At 35.4% G+C, this 16531-nt stretch overlaps 1 protein-coding gene across 1 annotated transcript in view; it reads left to right on the top strand.

Annotated features, from left to right (window-relative positions):
* The window catches only part of pcca (propionyl-CoA carboxylase subunit alpha), a 54751-nt gene that overhangs the window by 4484 nt on the left and 33736 nt on the right, over positions 1 to 16531 (top strand). Inside the window, exons 3-7 of the mRNA XM_051887791.1 lie at positions 1301 to 1348; positions 1574 to 1642; positions 5320 to 5433; positions 5687 to 5740; positions 14229 to 14360. Of these exons, the coding sequence (XP_051743751.1) occupies positions 1301 to 1348; positions 1574 to 1642; positions 5320 to 5433; positions 5687 to 5740; positions 14229 to 14360 (417 nt within the window). The remainder of the gene's footprint in view (positions 1 to 1300; positions 1349 to 1573; positions 1643 to 5319; positions 5434 to 5686; positions 5741 to 14228; positions 14361 to 16531) is intronic.

Below are 16531 nucleotides of genomic sequence, written 5' to 3' on the forward strand. Positions count from 1 at the left end.
GCTTCCGTGTTTATGTCAGAACACTGGCTCAGTATTGGCTGACGCTGTTCACGTGAGCAGCACGACGCATGCGTGTGATACTGACGCAGTGAGGAAAAATGGTTGAATAAAGTCGTTATTTTTGTTTTTGCGCACAAAAAGTATTCTCGTCGCTTCATAACATTAAGGTTGAACCACTGCAGTCACGTGGACTATTTTAACAATGTTTTTACTACTTCTCTGGACCTTGAATGTGGTAATTTAATTGCTTTCTATGGGAGATAAAAAAAAAAACTCTCGGATTTCATCAAAAATATCTTAATTTGTGTTCCGAAGATGAACGAAGGTCTTACAGGTTTGGAGCGATATGGTATTTTTATTTAGCACATAAATATGTAAATGTATTTGTAGTATGCTTAGCACAAAATAAATGTATTTCAAATACATTTTAGTATATATATATTTTTTCACTAGGGAATTCATTGATTCATTAGTGAGAGTGATATGTAGCTTCTGAAAAGTTGACCTTTCAAAGACGACAGACGTGTTTGGAACAGTCAAATAAAGCAAATAAAGATGCATCAGTTATTTTGAGAAACACCCCATGTTTCAGGGTCAAAATTCTCTTTGCATGACTTTTACTCTCTCGGCTTCTACACTTCCAAAATCATGTTGCATCCATGTAGCTTTGATGTTCCATTCTCCAACAATCAACCTTTGCCTAGAGGGGTTGTGTGTTATGGGATTGGGGGTGTAGCAATATGGGCAAATATGCTTTGAGTTTAGGAATGTGTTCTTGGGATACACGTTGCCCAAGGCTCATCTTGACACATGGTTTATGGGCAGACACTTCCTTGAGTTTTTCAATAAATTGTTTACATGTGGCAGACAACATTAGCAAAGCTTCATGCTTTGATCTTTAAGGCACACTAACATCCACCTCAACACTTGGAATAATCTAGATCTCCCCTTTAGAACTTGTGAATGTTCATTGCACGTCAGGGAATAGATAACAGTAATTTAGTATTTACGGTCTGGACAGGGCTAAAGTAGTTTTTGGACCTGTTGTACCTGATACGGTTTATTTATATTAGGTTTTTTTTTTTTTTTAGTTCTGCACTCAGAACTTGATCTCAAAGATTTTTATCTCTTCTCTTTACTTTCTTGTCAAATAAAAAGCAGTGTGTGTTGTGCTGAACAGCTTTCACTTACAGCTAAATGAGTTGAGCTTTAGTCCGCGTTAGAGCACACACACTGTGGACAAATCAAGTGTTGACAAAACAAATGTCTTAATCGCCCTGTTCCCTTTTCCTTTCCACAGACCTTTGATAAAATCCTCATTGCAAACAGAGGCGAGATCGCCTGCAGGGTAAGCGAGTGTGTGTGTGTTCTTCACCAGGAAGGTTCTTTTCAGTGTGTTTAAGGCAAAACATTACATTTGTCTTTAGGCCATTTTCATTTTAAATTAGGGTGAAGTCTATATGTATAACTGTTTACATGAATCTACATGAACCTTCAGTGCAGTTTTACTACTATGAAATATAAACATTCACAATTATGTACATGTCTTAATTCTCTTTATTTCCATTCATAGGTGATTAAAACTTGTAAGAAGATGGGCATCAAGACAGTTGCAGTTCACAGTGATGTGGACTCTAGTGCGGTGAGGAAAACTAATATTTAAAAGTACCCTAAATATAAACACTAGCTATGTTTCCATCCACCTATTTTTATGCACATTTTGGAATACTGCATAAAAAACAATGAATGGAAATGCCAAGATGTGCATAAATTCTATAAATGTGCATAAAAAAAACTTACGCGCTCAATTGAGGCGGACCACATTTTTTTATCCAATAAGAAGACATGCGCATAAACTACAATGGGAACATATTTACCGAATAAATCACTCGATGATGTGACTTTACCTCAACAGAGTATGTGATTGGATAACTGGACTAACCAGTGGACCAATTTCATTGCACAGCATCTCAAATGTTGGTTGATCATTCTGGAATGCCTGAGCCAAAGTCTGTCATTAAAATCATTTGGTTTAATTCCCTCCCATGATTGCATTCCCAAACATTAGTAACATGACAGCGTTTATTGCTATTTGTCTGCACGCCCTGAGATGCAAGTCATTTATGATGTAGGAAAAGGAGCCACAATGGCTTCCCTGATTGCAGCAACTTCCATTTTTATTCCAGATGTTTTGCACCAATTTCCCAGGAAGTGACTAGTGTTTTGTTGAACACTTATCGCAAATGTTTTATGTGATATTCCAATTTAGCGGATAAGTCTGAGAACACATTTAAAATTTAAAATGCAAAATCTTATTTTAACATAAATCTTTTTGTTGTATATTTTAGACTCATTAATGTGTTTTATTGAAAAGTGAAGAACCAACATCATTTGATTTCTGTAAGACTTCATTGTCTATTAAGCATATTTTACAGGACTGCCATGCTTTTGAAGGATTAGTCCACTTTCAAATAAAATTTTCCTGATAATTTACTCACCCCCATGTCATCCAAGATGTCCTTGTCCTTTCTTCAGTCGAAAAGAAATTAAGGTTTTTGATGAAAACATTCCAGGATTATTCTCCTTATAGTGGACTTCAATGGACTCCACTGTTGAAGGTCAAAATTACAGTTTCAGTGCAGCTTCAAAGGGCTTTAAACGATACCAGACGAGGAATAAGGGTCTTATCTAACTAAACGATCGGTCATTTTCTAAAAAAAAATACAAATGTATATGCTTTATCAACACAAATGATCGCCTTGCGCCATTCCGCCTTCCATATTCTTCAAAAAGCTTACGCTGTATGTCCTACCCTTCCCTATTCTACTTACGGAAAAAATGGAACTGGCGCCGTGTTCGTTCCATAAGTTGAATAGGGAAGGCGTAGGACATTCAGCGTAAGCTTTTTGAAGAATACGGAAGGCGGAATGGTGCAAGGCGATCATTTGCGTCCAACTTTTGAAATCAAGTTTTAAAATTTTGACATATTTAAAACAATTAAATATAATGATTTTAAAAAGATAGATTGATAAGCTTACATGCATACATACTCATGTCTCTACAAACATGATCTTCTTTCCTCTGTGGAACACAAAGTAAGTTATTTTGAAGAATGTTGATAACCAAACAGTTGGTGACCATTTTGTTTTATTGTATGGACAAAATAATAAAAATAATAAAAAAACACTTCTCAAAATATCTTCTTTATATTCCACAGGAAAAAAGTAACAGGTTTGGAATTACATGAGCGTGAGTAGATGATGACAGAATTTTTACTTTTGGGTGGACTATCCTTTTATTTTTTTAAATTCCTTGCTTAAATTCTTATCTTGATGATATCATTTAATTAAAATTCTTGTATTAAATTAGAAAAATTCAAAATAGATGCATTTTAACTTTGGGGTTTTTTTTTTGACTACACTATATTATTATTTTATATTCCTTCCACATATATTTGCAGTACAGGAAGATTGTGACACATTTGAAATGAATAAATAGATTTGCTGAAGCAGTTTAGTCATCTGGAGGCAGCCTGATGCTAATATCTAAATTATCCCACTGGACTTTTACAAGAATTGCAAGATAAACCAAAGCTTTTGCTCCTCTCACCTTTATCTTTTCATGGAGTGTAATCCTCTGTTCCCATGATTGATAGCTGTCAGTTTTCTCCCCCTCCTATTCCATATGCATGAGAGTTTGATAGAGGCAGTGTTTTAAACTCTGCTCGGTTCCCCTGCTGTGTTCTGTGCTGGATTGGGGGAATGATGGGGGGGTTAGAGGTGGGGATCTTTTGCATTTGATTTGCAGCCTCCAAAGAGCATCTAAATGAAGATGTTTAAACAGAGCAGTGGGGGATAATCTGGACTCTGTATGGGGGAACAAATTGACATTAGAAGTCCATATACTGACCCCAGGATTGATGTGTTCATATATTTTTCAAACATGCTGCTAATTCTAGAATCCTTCTTTCAACTTTTATTAATCTTTTTATTCTATCTAATGTCATTTTCTATAACACCATGAAAGCTAAATAAATTGATTTAGTAATTTGGTGTTTACATTAAAGCGTTTCATTAAAGGCAATGGAACTGGACCCACAGGCTATCTCACACTCTCTGGTTAACAGGGTAGGCGCTGACAGAAAAAGAAGTTTATTGTTCTCCCGAAACAAATGGTGGGAAGCCGTCAAGTTTTGCGCTGCATTAAAAGACTCAGACAGAATGCTCATTAAACTCAGTGACAATGAAAACATGTCTAGAGATTTGTTTGTGCTATTAAAATCTACAAAAACCAAGATCGTTTTTGTAGTATTTATTTGATTTAATTTTAATTTAAGACATCAATTTAGGAAACAAAATGAATTTACAGTCAGGTAATAACGTCCATTTAAATGATCAATTCTTCAGTTAGCAATAAGATGATACAGAAAATCAGAGTTTGCAGTTAGTATGTGCTGCTTTAGTCTTTTGGGCTCAGTTTGCGTCTATGCTAGATCTTTGAGCGAGCTCCTCCACCTCTGTTTGCGTCACCCTCGTTAAATGTGAGGAAAAACGACTTTGCGTCTCCCCTTTTACATGTGTGGAGAACATTAGCAGAGAAGCAGCAGTTGGCTAGCAAGCCTTTTCCAAACCTCCCCTGTTGATGCAGTTGTCAATATTAATGCTTCCCCATTGTGAGGTCTGTCACTCAGTCAGCTCACTGTCACAGTTGCTTCACACCGAGTGTGACGGCATCTTGGCCACACATACAATCTGTTTGTGCTTTCTGGAATGAACTCACTAGCATTAACAGCAATGTAAATAAGTGTGTTTAAATTGCTGAGTGTTGGCTTCAAAATATGGTTATAACAAAAACAATTCATCAGACATCAGACTGGGAAACACAAAAACTGCAAAAAAAATCTGGTACAAACCTTTACATTAACACTTTTCACACATTACAAAAAACAAAAATAAACATGAGAGCATATGATTACTTTTTTTTTTTTTTTTTTTTTTTTTTTTTTTTTTACATTTCAGCATTTTAACTCAGCTGTGGAACTCAAACAGTAGAGCAATGCCAAGATCATGGGTTCGCTTTCCAGAAAACTGAACATGCATGAACTGATAAAAATGTACACATTCTGCAAACATTAAAAGTTTTGTAATATTTTAGGCTGTCAACACTTTGCAGGCATGTTCATGGACCTTAATGGGGAAAAAGTAACACAATTTCAAGAAAAACCATAGGTTTACCAGTATTTCCAACAACTCAAAAACTGAAATGGGTCAAATTGACCCGAATCATGTTATTTTCCTCTGTGTTTTTTCATTCCTTTAGGTTCATGTGAAGATGGCTGATGAGGCCGTGTGTGTCGGTCCTGCCCCTACCAATAAAAGTTACCTGAACATGGATGCTATCATGAATGCCGTCAAGCAGACTGGAGCTCAAGCTGTGAGTGTGTGTGTGTGTGTGTGTGTGTGTGTGTGTGTAAGGTATAACACAGGGGACTTTAGCTCAGTTGGAGCCTAATCCGTGTTGGTATAAACAAGGTCATATATTATTAACATGGTGAACTGGTCAATGCTGTTATCTATAAACATAACTAAATGATGCGATGGAGCTGTTAAATGTCACCTGTATAACATGAATACTTCGGATGCGTAAAAGTAAATAATTTACTAAAAGTTGTCTCTCTCTTTCATAGGTTCACCCTGGCTATGGATTCCTGTCTGAAAATAAGGAGTTCGCTAGGAGACTAGTGAGTCTGACTTTTTCCTGAAAGAAATGTGTATAGTTAAAGAAAAGAGAAGTGGATAGTTGAATATTTAAATGACTTTGAGTTGGGGGCAGAGTAGCCCCTTCACTTATTGTTCTACATCAGCCACTGTCCCTCCCACACACACACACACACACACAGTTTTTGTAATTAACAGCTCGGACCCCCCAGTAGTAATTTAATTAAAGGTGTGAGTTCTGAGGTGAGAAGATTATTTGCAACCCAAATAAAGGCAGAGAGGCCAAAAGGGTCATTTGATAAAGAGATTCAGTTCCACATTCAGGACAGTGCTCTGTTTCTTTTATGTAGCCAGTGCTGAAAGTTAAAAATGCATTTACGTAACATTGAGTAAACTTGCATTACTGTTTAAAAGTTTTGGGTTCAGTAAGAGTAAAAGAACAGCATTTATTTGAAATTAACATTTTAACAATGTGAAAGTCTTTACTGTCAGTTTTGATTTATTTAATGCATCCTCTCTGAATAAAAGTATCCATTTCTTTAAAACAAATCTTACTGACCACAAACTTTTGAATGGTAGTGGAGGTGGTTGATATTCAATAATCCTTAAGCAATTATTAAGCCATGTGACTTCCTTTCTTCTATGAAACACGTAAGGAACATGTTTAATATGAATATTCTGATAGCTTTTCCCATGCAAAACCATTTATTGAGGGCTGGTGCTTCAGAAAGGACACAAAAAGCACCATAAAATTGGTCCACATGACTTATGAGCTTTATAACAATGTTTTGAATTTAGCTTGGTATGAAGACCTACATTTAAATAGTTGTTTTGCGATATTCTTCCCCTCCAGAGAGCTGTTAAAGGATTAATTCACTGATTTCCAACCAGATTTGTATTGTTACTATGTCGGAAGTATATGTAACAATATAATGAACAAGATTCAGATTCATGATTAAATCGTTCAGGGGTGCGTTTCCCATACAACGACGTAACTCGCTGCTTCACTACCATAGTACGATGCATCATTGAACAAATAAATTAGCTAGTCACGACTGTTTCCCAAAACTGTATTGTCGCAAACCTGTCATTCAGCCATGTTGGTGAATGACGTCACGCAGGTGGTGAAGTAATAACTTCTTTAAATGAATCCGTTTGAGATCGAATTAATGCTAGATTTTTTGCTATAAATTACGGACATGGCATCTGAGAACTAATTCTAATTTTTCTCAGTTATTTTGCTTTATATCCAGATTCAATCATAGGCTTACGTACCAGAGCACGTACGCACATGCGCACTGTTCAAAAATGGTGCTTAAAATCTCTTGACAAAATATAAAATATTTAAATGACATTTGTATATATTGGAAATTAAAGATATACTTTGTACTTAATGTCAGCTTTATTATTTTGCTTAACATAATGATTTATTAAGTCCACATGTCATAAAAACAAGAAACTATGCCTAGCTCGAGAGCTGTCGTTCCAACCACACAAGTTTGCGATGCAGTTTGCGAATGTTCGTTTGAACTATGGTTTCAGGAAACCCAAATAGTTGAACTATGTTAGTAACGACGGAACTTGTGATGTTAGTTGGCTAACAATGCTTTTGGGAAACACAACCCAGATTGGGTTTTTTGAACCAAATCAACCGATTCATTAAAAATATCTGACTCAAAAAAATAATTTGTTCAAGAATTGAGTTCTTCTCATGAACATGCCAAGGAGAGCTAAGATGGACGACGAGATTTTTAGTGAATAATACATTTCAGACTGTTAGACTTTATACTTCAGACTATATACAAAGCCTTTTTAAATTCAAGACTTTTATATATTACGCACAAGCCATATGGACTAATTTTACGGTACATTTTTGCAATGTTTTTGAAGTTTGAAAGCTTCAGGCCCCGTTTTTTTTTTTTTCCCTTTATATTATTCAAGAAAGATTCCTTTTGTGTTCCACGGAAGAAAGTAATACAAGTTGAAACAACATTATGATTAGCAAATGTTGAATAGAATTTCATTTTTTGGGTGAACTATCCCTTTAACCCCTGTGCCCCAAAATAATTGAGCCAAGCGCTTCAGTGCCGACAAGTGCATGTGCCAACCTCCAACTGTGCCTCAGTGTTGCCATGGCAACTAAACTCAGAAGCTACCATCTTTTTTTAACCCTTCAATCGATTATGACTAAATAAGGACATGCTTCGTGTCATGGCAGGCCTCAAACACACTCAGAGAGTTTGCATGGGGCCGTCACTCTCTTTTTTTTGATCTAGATATTTTTGCTTTTTTTAGGATTCCAGATTTCTTCTGCCAGATTTCTTCTTTTTTTTCCGGGTTTCCTGCTTTGTAGAACAGAGAAAAGCGGAACAGACAGAATTTGAGAATAGAGATGAGGGAAGATGACACGCCTCTCTGTTTCTCTTTTTTCCTTCTGTTTCTTTTTGTCCACAATAGTCAGTCATGGTTATTTATTGTACAATACACACATCTCTGGTTCGTGTATCATCTGTGTTCTGTGTCTCTTACTCTCTGCAGTGTAGTGTATTACAACGTGAGACTCTTCTGGCAGAGTTTCCGGCAGCTGCGTTGACGTGCTTGCAAGATCTCCTTTGATATAAATCACATTCAGGCAGGAGGGAAACACACACGGGGCGTCGTCACAGCAACGGCGGACTCACGTTGATAGGTTGCCTAGAAGTAGTTGTAGATAAAATTTTTAGCTAAAAATCTAAAATAAATGAGCTTTCTGCTGCAGTTTTAAAGGCTTTCGGCAGAACATCCTACTGTTAATCAACAGAGCCTGTTAAAAATTCATCAGCATGTCAAAATAAGTGTTAAATATTAAGCAGTTAGGGACCCGAATCAGCTCAGCTAAACCCAGATTTGTTTCATGTCTCTTCGAGGTTGTCGACGGCATTGGCGTAGAGGACACCTTTCAATTTGACTGTTATCCTGCAGTGAATAAATCACAAACCACTTTTTTTAAAAATCTACATCGGCTACATCGAGGAAAATCTGCCTAGCAACACAGAATAAATAGAAGCAGTTTTCTTTGAGGAATTTCTCTATATTTTGGGTTGTATCTCATTCATTAGTAGGCAAGCAGAATTCAGAAAAATTTAAATGCATATATTCCACAAAACTACGTTCCCCAGCCCATATTCATTCATTGTGTGATGTTGATTCAAAACTTTTCCCTGAATGCAAGTTGAAATGTGTCTTTTCTGCGTCACTAGCAGCACCAAATGAAACTGACCCATGGGCTGGAATCAATCGTGACATTGCAAAACATTTTATCTGATATTTTTATTTAAAGAGATTGTTCAATTATGCAGATTTAAGGGAAATACTTTGCACAGTCAACTAAAGAGAAAAGAGAGAGGCTGCATCCGAATATGCATACTATAGTAGGTGAAAAACAGTATGTGTAAAGAGTTGTATGTCCAAATTCACAGTATTCATAAAAGAGTAGGCAAAAAGTACCCGGATGACCTGCTATTTCTGATAAGATTCTGAAGTGTGGATTCAGTGGATACTTTACTATCCGATGAGGCCATGGGAGAAGATTTGTGAATGACAGTGAAGCAGCTGACACTGTGGGTCATATGACAGTGACAACATGGCGAATGTAGTTGTCCAGATTACATTCATACTGCGCGTATTCATACTATATCGAAAGTCGTGAAGTACTTATTTAAAAGAAGTACCTACTCTGAGATTTCAGATGCAATATGTGATGGTCTATTGTGACTTGAATCAAGATGTAAATGCACTGACATTGGGAAAAGGGATAGCTTTGGTCATTCTCATTTCCTTGCCAACAATAATTTCTGCAAAATTCAGTTTAAAACTATTCAAACACATGAGACTTTCATAGAATTACATAAAAAGAGCAAAAGCTTCAGAATCAATTGAGATCTTTTTATTTTATTTTATTTTATTTTAGCAGCTCAACTTGACTGTCTATAATAGCATTGTCTCAACCAATGTTGAGTTTGGAATACCTGTTTGATTTGAATAATGGCAGATGGCAGGAAGGTGTGAAACTTCAGTCTGAAAAAGTAGAACACTTTGAAAAAATGTTGTGGTGAAGAAATTACACATTTAAGGCCTGTTCACACCAAGGACAATAACTATAAAGATAGCAATAAAGATATAGTTCTAAAAATCAGTTTACAGCCTAAAATCATAGTTTACACCAGAGCTACAGCGATAACAGAACAGAGAAACTATATTGTTGTAATCATTGACAGAACGATTTTATCCAGCTGATGAGCGATTAAAAACATTGACAGCCAATCAGAATCCATCCTGCTGTAATGAGCTTGAGCATTTAAAGGGATAGTTCATCCAAAAATAAAAATTTGATGTTTATCTGCTTACCCCCAGGGCATCCAAGATGTAGGTGACTTTGTTTCTTCAGTAGAACACAAATTATGATATTTAACTCCAACCGTTGCGGTCTGTCAGTCGTATAATGCATGTCAATGGGAACTCCATCTTTAAGAGTAAAAAAAACATGCACAGACAAATCCAAATTAAACCCTGTGGCTCGTGACGACACACTGATGTCCTAAGACACGAAACGATCGGTTTGTGCGAGAAACTGAACAGTATTTATATCATTTTTCACCTCTAAAACCACTATGTCCAACTGCCTTGCGCATCCGGTTAGCGAGATCTGAAAATGCGTTCCGATGACGGGTGTGATGTCTCGCGCTTATACTTCAATGAGTGCGAGACATCACTTCCGTTGTCAGAGCGCGTTCAGACCTCACCAACCGGATGTGCAAGGCAGTTGGACATAGTGGTGTTTTAGAGGTGAAAAATGATATAAATACTGTTCGGTTTCTCGCACAAACCGATCGTTTCGTGTCTTAGGACATCAATGTGTCGTCACGAGCCGCAGGGTTTAATTTGGATTTGTCTGTGCATGTTTTTTTGACTCTTATAGATGGAGTTCCCATTGACAAGCATTATACGACTGACAGACCGCAACGGTTGGAGTTAAAAATCATCATTTGTGTTCTACTGAAGAAACAAAGTCACCTACATCTTGGATGCCCTGGGGGTAAGCAGATAAACATCACATTTTCATTTTTGGGTGAACTATCCCTTAAAAGTGACAGACAAGCACGTGCTTAGAATAAACAGAATGATATCGTCCGCTGGTGTGGACGCTAATATAGTTATCTTTTATAGTTATCGTTCTTGGTGTGAACGGGCCTTTAACCTTTAAATATAACTAAATTTTAAAAAATGCATTAATATCTTTCAGCTTATAATAATACTACTTTAATCTTTGTTCAACCATGACTAATTCCACTTTCTCCAAAAAAAATCAGTGCAGAAAACAGTCTGATTGTGTGTGGGCTTACAAATGAGGCAGGAGTGTCATAGTAATGCATCACTTACAGAAAATAGTAAAGGCAATGATTCACAGATTTACAGAAAGTGGTATAAGCATAAGCTTTTCATTTAAACCATATGTTTGCCTTATGTTATGTATTAAGCTATTAGAAGTTTTTGTTTTAATTTTGTATTTTCAGGATATTTTCTTCCAGCTTACCCTATATACTTAATTGCTTTGGATAAAAGAGTTTGTTATATAAATAAATGTTAATAATTAGTTTCATAACCAATCCCTCAACCACATCTGTACCTGTTCAGTTCTCTCTACCTTTCCATCCCCCGTTCACTCTTTTATATTTCCCTATGCGCACGTACACAGATGAGTGGGCCATCCACTGCCTTCTGTGTGTGTGTGGAAATGAAGATGTCATTACATTAGCAGTTGAATAGTGATACCCCCCACATGAATAAGAGGTGAATGAGCCCCCCATCCTGAATAGCTGCCCCCTCTGCCCGACTGTTAGTACAGTTTTACGCAGCGCAAACGATTGGCCGGAGCCCCTGGGCATGCGCAGCTTCAGCCTAGAGAGCTCTGTTAGGATTACCTCTACAGCCTCTTTAGCATGTTAAAAGAGAAGCGCTTTTCAATAGCAGAGAGGAGATTGAGTTTGAGTGGAGTGTGCGTGTGTGTTTTCATGCCTTTTCACTCTTTGGATGTTGTCTTGAACAAGATGTTTTCATTATCCTGGTGTTCTCTTGCTCACGTGCGCAATTGTACGCAAGTTCTTGACACTTCTAGAGGCTCACACTCTTTTTACTGTTGTTGTAGTGGCTTGCTGGTTGTTTAGCACTTTAAATGTAGCACATGCACAAATACACATGAGGGAAGTGTAAAGATGGACAGAAGGAGGAGAGAGATTGAGTGACATCTGAATAGGCCCAACCGTTTTATTGGATTTAATTTTCCAGAACCTGACAGAGACACAGACAAGGGTTTGAGTGAAAGGTCTCTAGCATGACTGGGGCCCACTGTAATTCGCCAGTGCATATAAAAATAAACAGTGAAATTGTGTCCCATTTATGTATTTTTTTTCTTCTTCCATTTCATGTCCATTGTTTCTTTTGTTTTGTTTTTATTTATTCCCCCCCCTAGTTTTGTTTGTTTTGCTTTTTATTTTTTTTTGCTTTCTATTTTATTTTTATTTTATTTTTACAGTGATATTGTGTCCCATTTTTGTTTTGTTTTTCATTTCATGTCCCCTGTTTTGTTTTGTTTTTTGTTTGCTTTCTTGTTTTGTTTTTGCTTTCTAGATTCGTCTAGTTTTGTTTTTTGTTTTTTTTTGTTTGCTTTCTAGTTTTTTTTGTTTTTTGTTTTTGCTTTCTAGTTATTTTATTTTACAGCACAATTGTTTTCAGTACTTTTTGAAAGCATAATTTAAAATAGTAAACTGTCTGTAGTTACTTCAGTGATTCATTTGCCTCATTCATTTCAATCAACCTTTTTGTTCACGTGAATTTTTGATTCAGTGAAAAATAAACTCACGTATGGGTTTTCTCTACTTTATAGTTTTAGTGATTTGTAATGGACTTCAGTTGATTACAGAAGTTAAATTTGTTGACACCTTAGTTTGTTTTTTTCCCAAGCACTTGTCAAGAACAAACAGATCACTTTTTTGCCTCATTTAGATTTATCCTTTATCTCATGACACCATGGGTCCAGTTGGAGCTGAAAGAGTCATGGGGTCAAATCCCTCTTTTAATTACAGAGCTCCGTGGGTTCTGCGCGCCTCAGGCATACTATCTGTAGTATATTAGCCAGGAAGCAATAGCCTCCCGATTCTCGAGACTAACAAAGAAAAGAACAGATCTCCTTTTTCCCGTTCTTTTTTCTGGCTTCGTTATTTAGATGTATGTTTCTGCGGGCATTACCTGAAGCTACCTTTCTTTATTTCACCAAAGTTCAAACCCTGGGGTTCTTTTTTGTGAAGGGATTTGGTTCCCGTGGCAACAAAAGTATGGTAGCTTACCTCTTTTGAGGTTGAGAGATTTAGATATTCAAGATGTCACTATGCCGTGCGTGACCAGTGCTCATAGTAACTGTTTTATATACAAGTATGTTTACTTGAGTTTACATGTATGTCAATAAAAAATATATATATCATTTTATAAAGAAATGGTTTCTATTGGTTTACAAAACTAATTTCACTAAGTTCAAGTATTTCATCATAAATCTTTCTATATACGTATTTTTGATGTATATATATTTTTGAAAGAAGTCCCTTATGCTCACTAAAGCTGCATTTATTTAATTAAAAATTCAGTAAAACAGTAATATTGACAAATATTGTTACAACTTAAAATAAGTTGCAACTTAAATTACAACTTTTTTCTATTTTAATATATTTTAAAATGTAATTTATTCTTGTGATGGCAATGCTGAAATTGTATCGTTACTCCCGTCTTCAGTGTCACATGATCCTTCAGAAATCATTCTAATATGCTGATTTGCTTCTCAATAAACATTTCTTATTATTATCAATGTTGAAAACAGTTGTACTGCTTAATATTTTTGTTCAAACAGTAATACGTTTTTAGGATTCTTAGATGAACAGAACATTCAAAAGAACAGCATTTATTTGAAATGGAAATCATTTGTAATATTATAAATGTCTTCACTGTCACTTTTGATCAGTTTAATACAACCTGGCTGAATAAAAGTATTAATTTCCTTGATGAAAAAAAAAAATATCTTACCAACCTCAAACTTTTGAACTCTAGTGTAAGTTCTTTAAGATCATGAGAAATAAGCATAAATCATAAGTGTGTCCAAACTTTTGACTGGCACTGTGAAAGCTGAAAGGTGAAAAATTGGAATCCGGTTTCAGATGATGCACAGTGGTGTATATAACCAGAAAAGTACAGCTTGATCACGTAATGTGCAGGTGTGTTGAGGTTTGATGTAAGAATAAAAATGGGATTATGATGAACGATCTGATTATTTCTGAGTCATGCGAGTCATGCAGTGAGACGTGACATTTTCTGATGGTTGCCTTGATACTTTTGATGCCTATGGTCTTGATTTGTAAGTAAGATCTCCTTAGAATAAATAACTAAGATGACATAAAATGTGCCTTATTATAAATTCTTTCTCTACAGGCGGCAGAGGGGGTGACCTTCATTGGTCCTGACACGCATGCCATCCAGGCCATGGGGGATAAGATCGAGAGCAAACTCATCGCCAAAGCTGCCAAAGTCAACACCATCCCAGGCTTTGATGGGGTAGTCAAGGTCAGACCAACATTTGGGATTTTTATTTATTTATTCATTTATTTATTTTTATGTTTGTCCTCAGTCTTTTCCAAAGAATCCCTCACATCACACATGCTTGTGCTGTTTATCTAATAAAAGATTTTTTTTTTTTTTTTTTTTTTTTTTTTTTATTAGTTTTGCAAATAAATGTGTAATGATCAGTATAGCACAGATGGGTGGTTTGTCAAAATTAATAATAAAATTACAAACACCCTTTTCTAGCGGAGCTAAACAAACAGCCTCTTGCTAAAATACTGAAATATACTACATATGTGTTACAGATAACAATATACACATGTTATATAGTTTATAATATATAGTACATACACCATTCAAAAGCCATTCAAAAGTCTGCATTTATTTGATCAAAAATATGTAAAAAAAAAAAACAACAAAAAAAAAATCTTAAAATATTATTACAATTTAAAATGTTGTTGCTGTTGTTATTATTTTAAAATTTATTTTTTTTTCTGTGATGGCAAATCAGCATCATTACTTCAGTCCTCTGTGTCACATGATCCTTCAGAAATCATTCTAATATGCTGATTTGGCATCTCAAGAAACACTTTCTATTATTTTCATCAATGTTGAAAACAGTTGTGCGGCCTAATATTTTTATGGAAACTTTTAACATTCTTTAGGAAGTTCAAAAGAACAGTATTTGTTTGAAATAGGCTTGAGATTTTTTTTTTTTTTTTTTTTTAACCATGTAAAAGTTTTTATGTTCACTTATGATCAGTTTAATGTGCCCTTACTGAATAAAAGGATTACTTTCTTAAAAAAAATAAATTAATTAATTAACTTGCCTATAGAATTTATTTTTAAAACAAATAATTTAAGTTGAAATCAGTGTTTTCCAGATATTTATTTGTCAGGTATTTAATTAATTTGTCATTTAATTATGTCATCAACATACTGATCTTGTACAAAAAAAGCCCAATGGTTTTTTTGTTTTGTTTTGTTTTTATGTTTTTTTTTAATAATATTTATACTTTGGCAGTATGATATTACAGTGATCTCAGGTCAGACTTAAGAAATCTGATTGTTCAGACACATTTTACTAGTACTTTTCACAATTGCTCATTCATCCAAAAAAGTAGTTGACTCTTGGCATTTAGCATCAACAGTCTGTGCTGACCAAGTCCATTGGCGCATGACAGTGGGATGCAGTTTGTGGACAGAGGAGCTGTCCTTCTCCTGTCACCATGTATTGAACGAGCGCAACTGCAGTCATGTGAGCCACGACCAGTCAAAACAGACCCAAAGCGTCGACTAGTGGCAGAAATAATTTAATAGTCAGTGCAACTCCTGCCATTTACTGTAGCTTCTGTTATGAACTGCATTTTTTGATCATTTTCATGCTGCAAAGGAGTTTAACCCAAAGTCTAATGGAAAAACATGGGAAAGCTGAGACGATTGTTGTTTAAAGTACAGACTGTGATATTCGTCACATAACAAATGGTCCTATAGACCTCATTTTGTTTTGTTCCATTAAGTTTTCATATATACACTATCATTCAAAAGTTTACGGTCAGTACAATTTTGTTTAAAGAAATAAATACTTTTCAGCAAGGATGCATTGAATTGATCAAAAGTCATTTATAATGTTTCAAAAGATTTCTATTCCAAAATGTGCTTTTGAACTTGCTATTCATCAAATAATACTGAAAAAATATATCACTGTTTCCACAAAAATATCAACATGGGAAATAATAAGAAATGTTACTTCAGCTCAAAATCAGCATATTAATTGATTTCTGAAAGATCATGTGACACTGAAGACTGGAGTAATGGCTGTTGAAAATTCAACTTTGCCATCACAGTACATTATTTTACGTCTTATATTAAAATGGAAAATACTTATTTTAAATTGTAATGATATTTCACAATATTACTGTTTTACTGTGTTTTTGATCAAATACACCCATGGTGAACATAAGGGACTTGTTACAAAATCATTAAAACTGACCTCAAACTTTTGAACAGTAGTGCATATATTTGGTATATGCTACTTGTTCTATTGCAAAGTTTATAACAAAGCTCTTAACCAAAATAAAGCTACGTATCAGTCCTCCTAAATGCCTTTAAACTCTTTCTCTTGCCTCTATTTCTAATTCCCCTCCCCCCACCCATCCCCTCCTCCTGCATGC

The sequence above is a fragment of the Ctenopharyngodon idella genome, chromosome 1 (genome assembly GCF_019924925.1).
Source record: "Ctenopharyngodon idella isolate HZGC_01 chromosome 1, HZGC01, whole genome shotgun sequence".
Classification (NCBI taxonomy): Eukaryota; Metazoa; Chordata; class Actinopteri; order Cypriniformes; family Xenocyprididae; genus Ctenopharyngodon; species Ctenopharyngodon idella.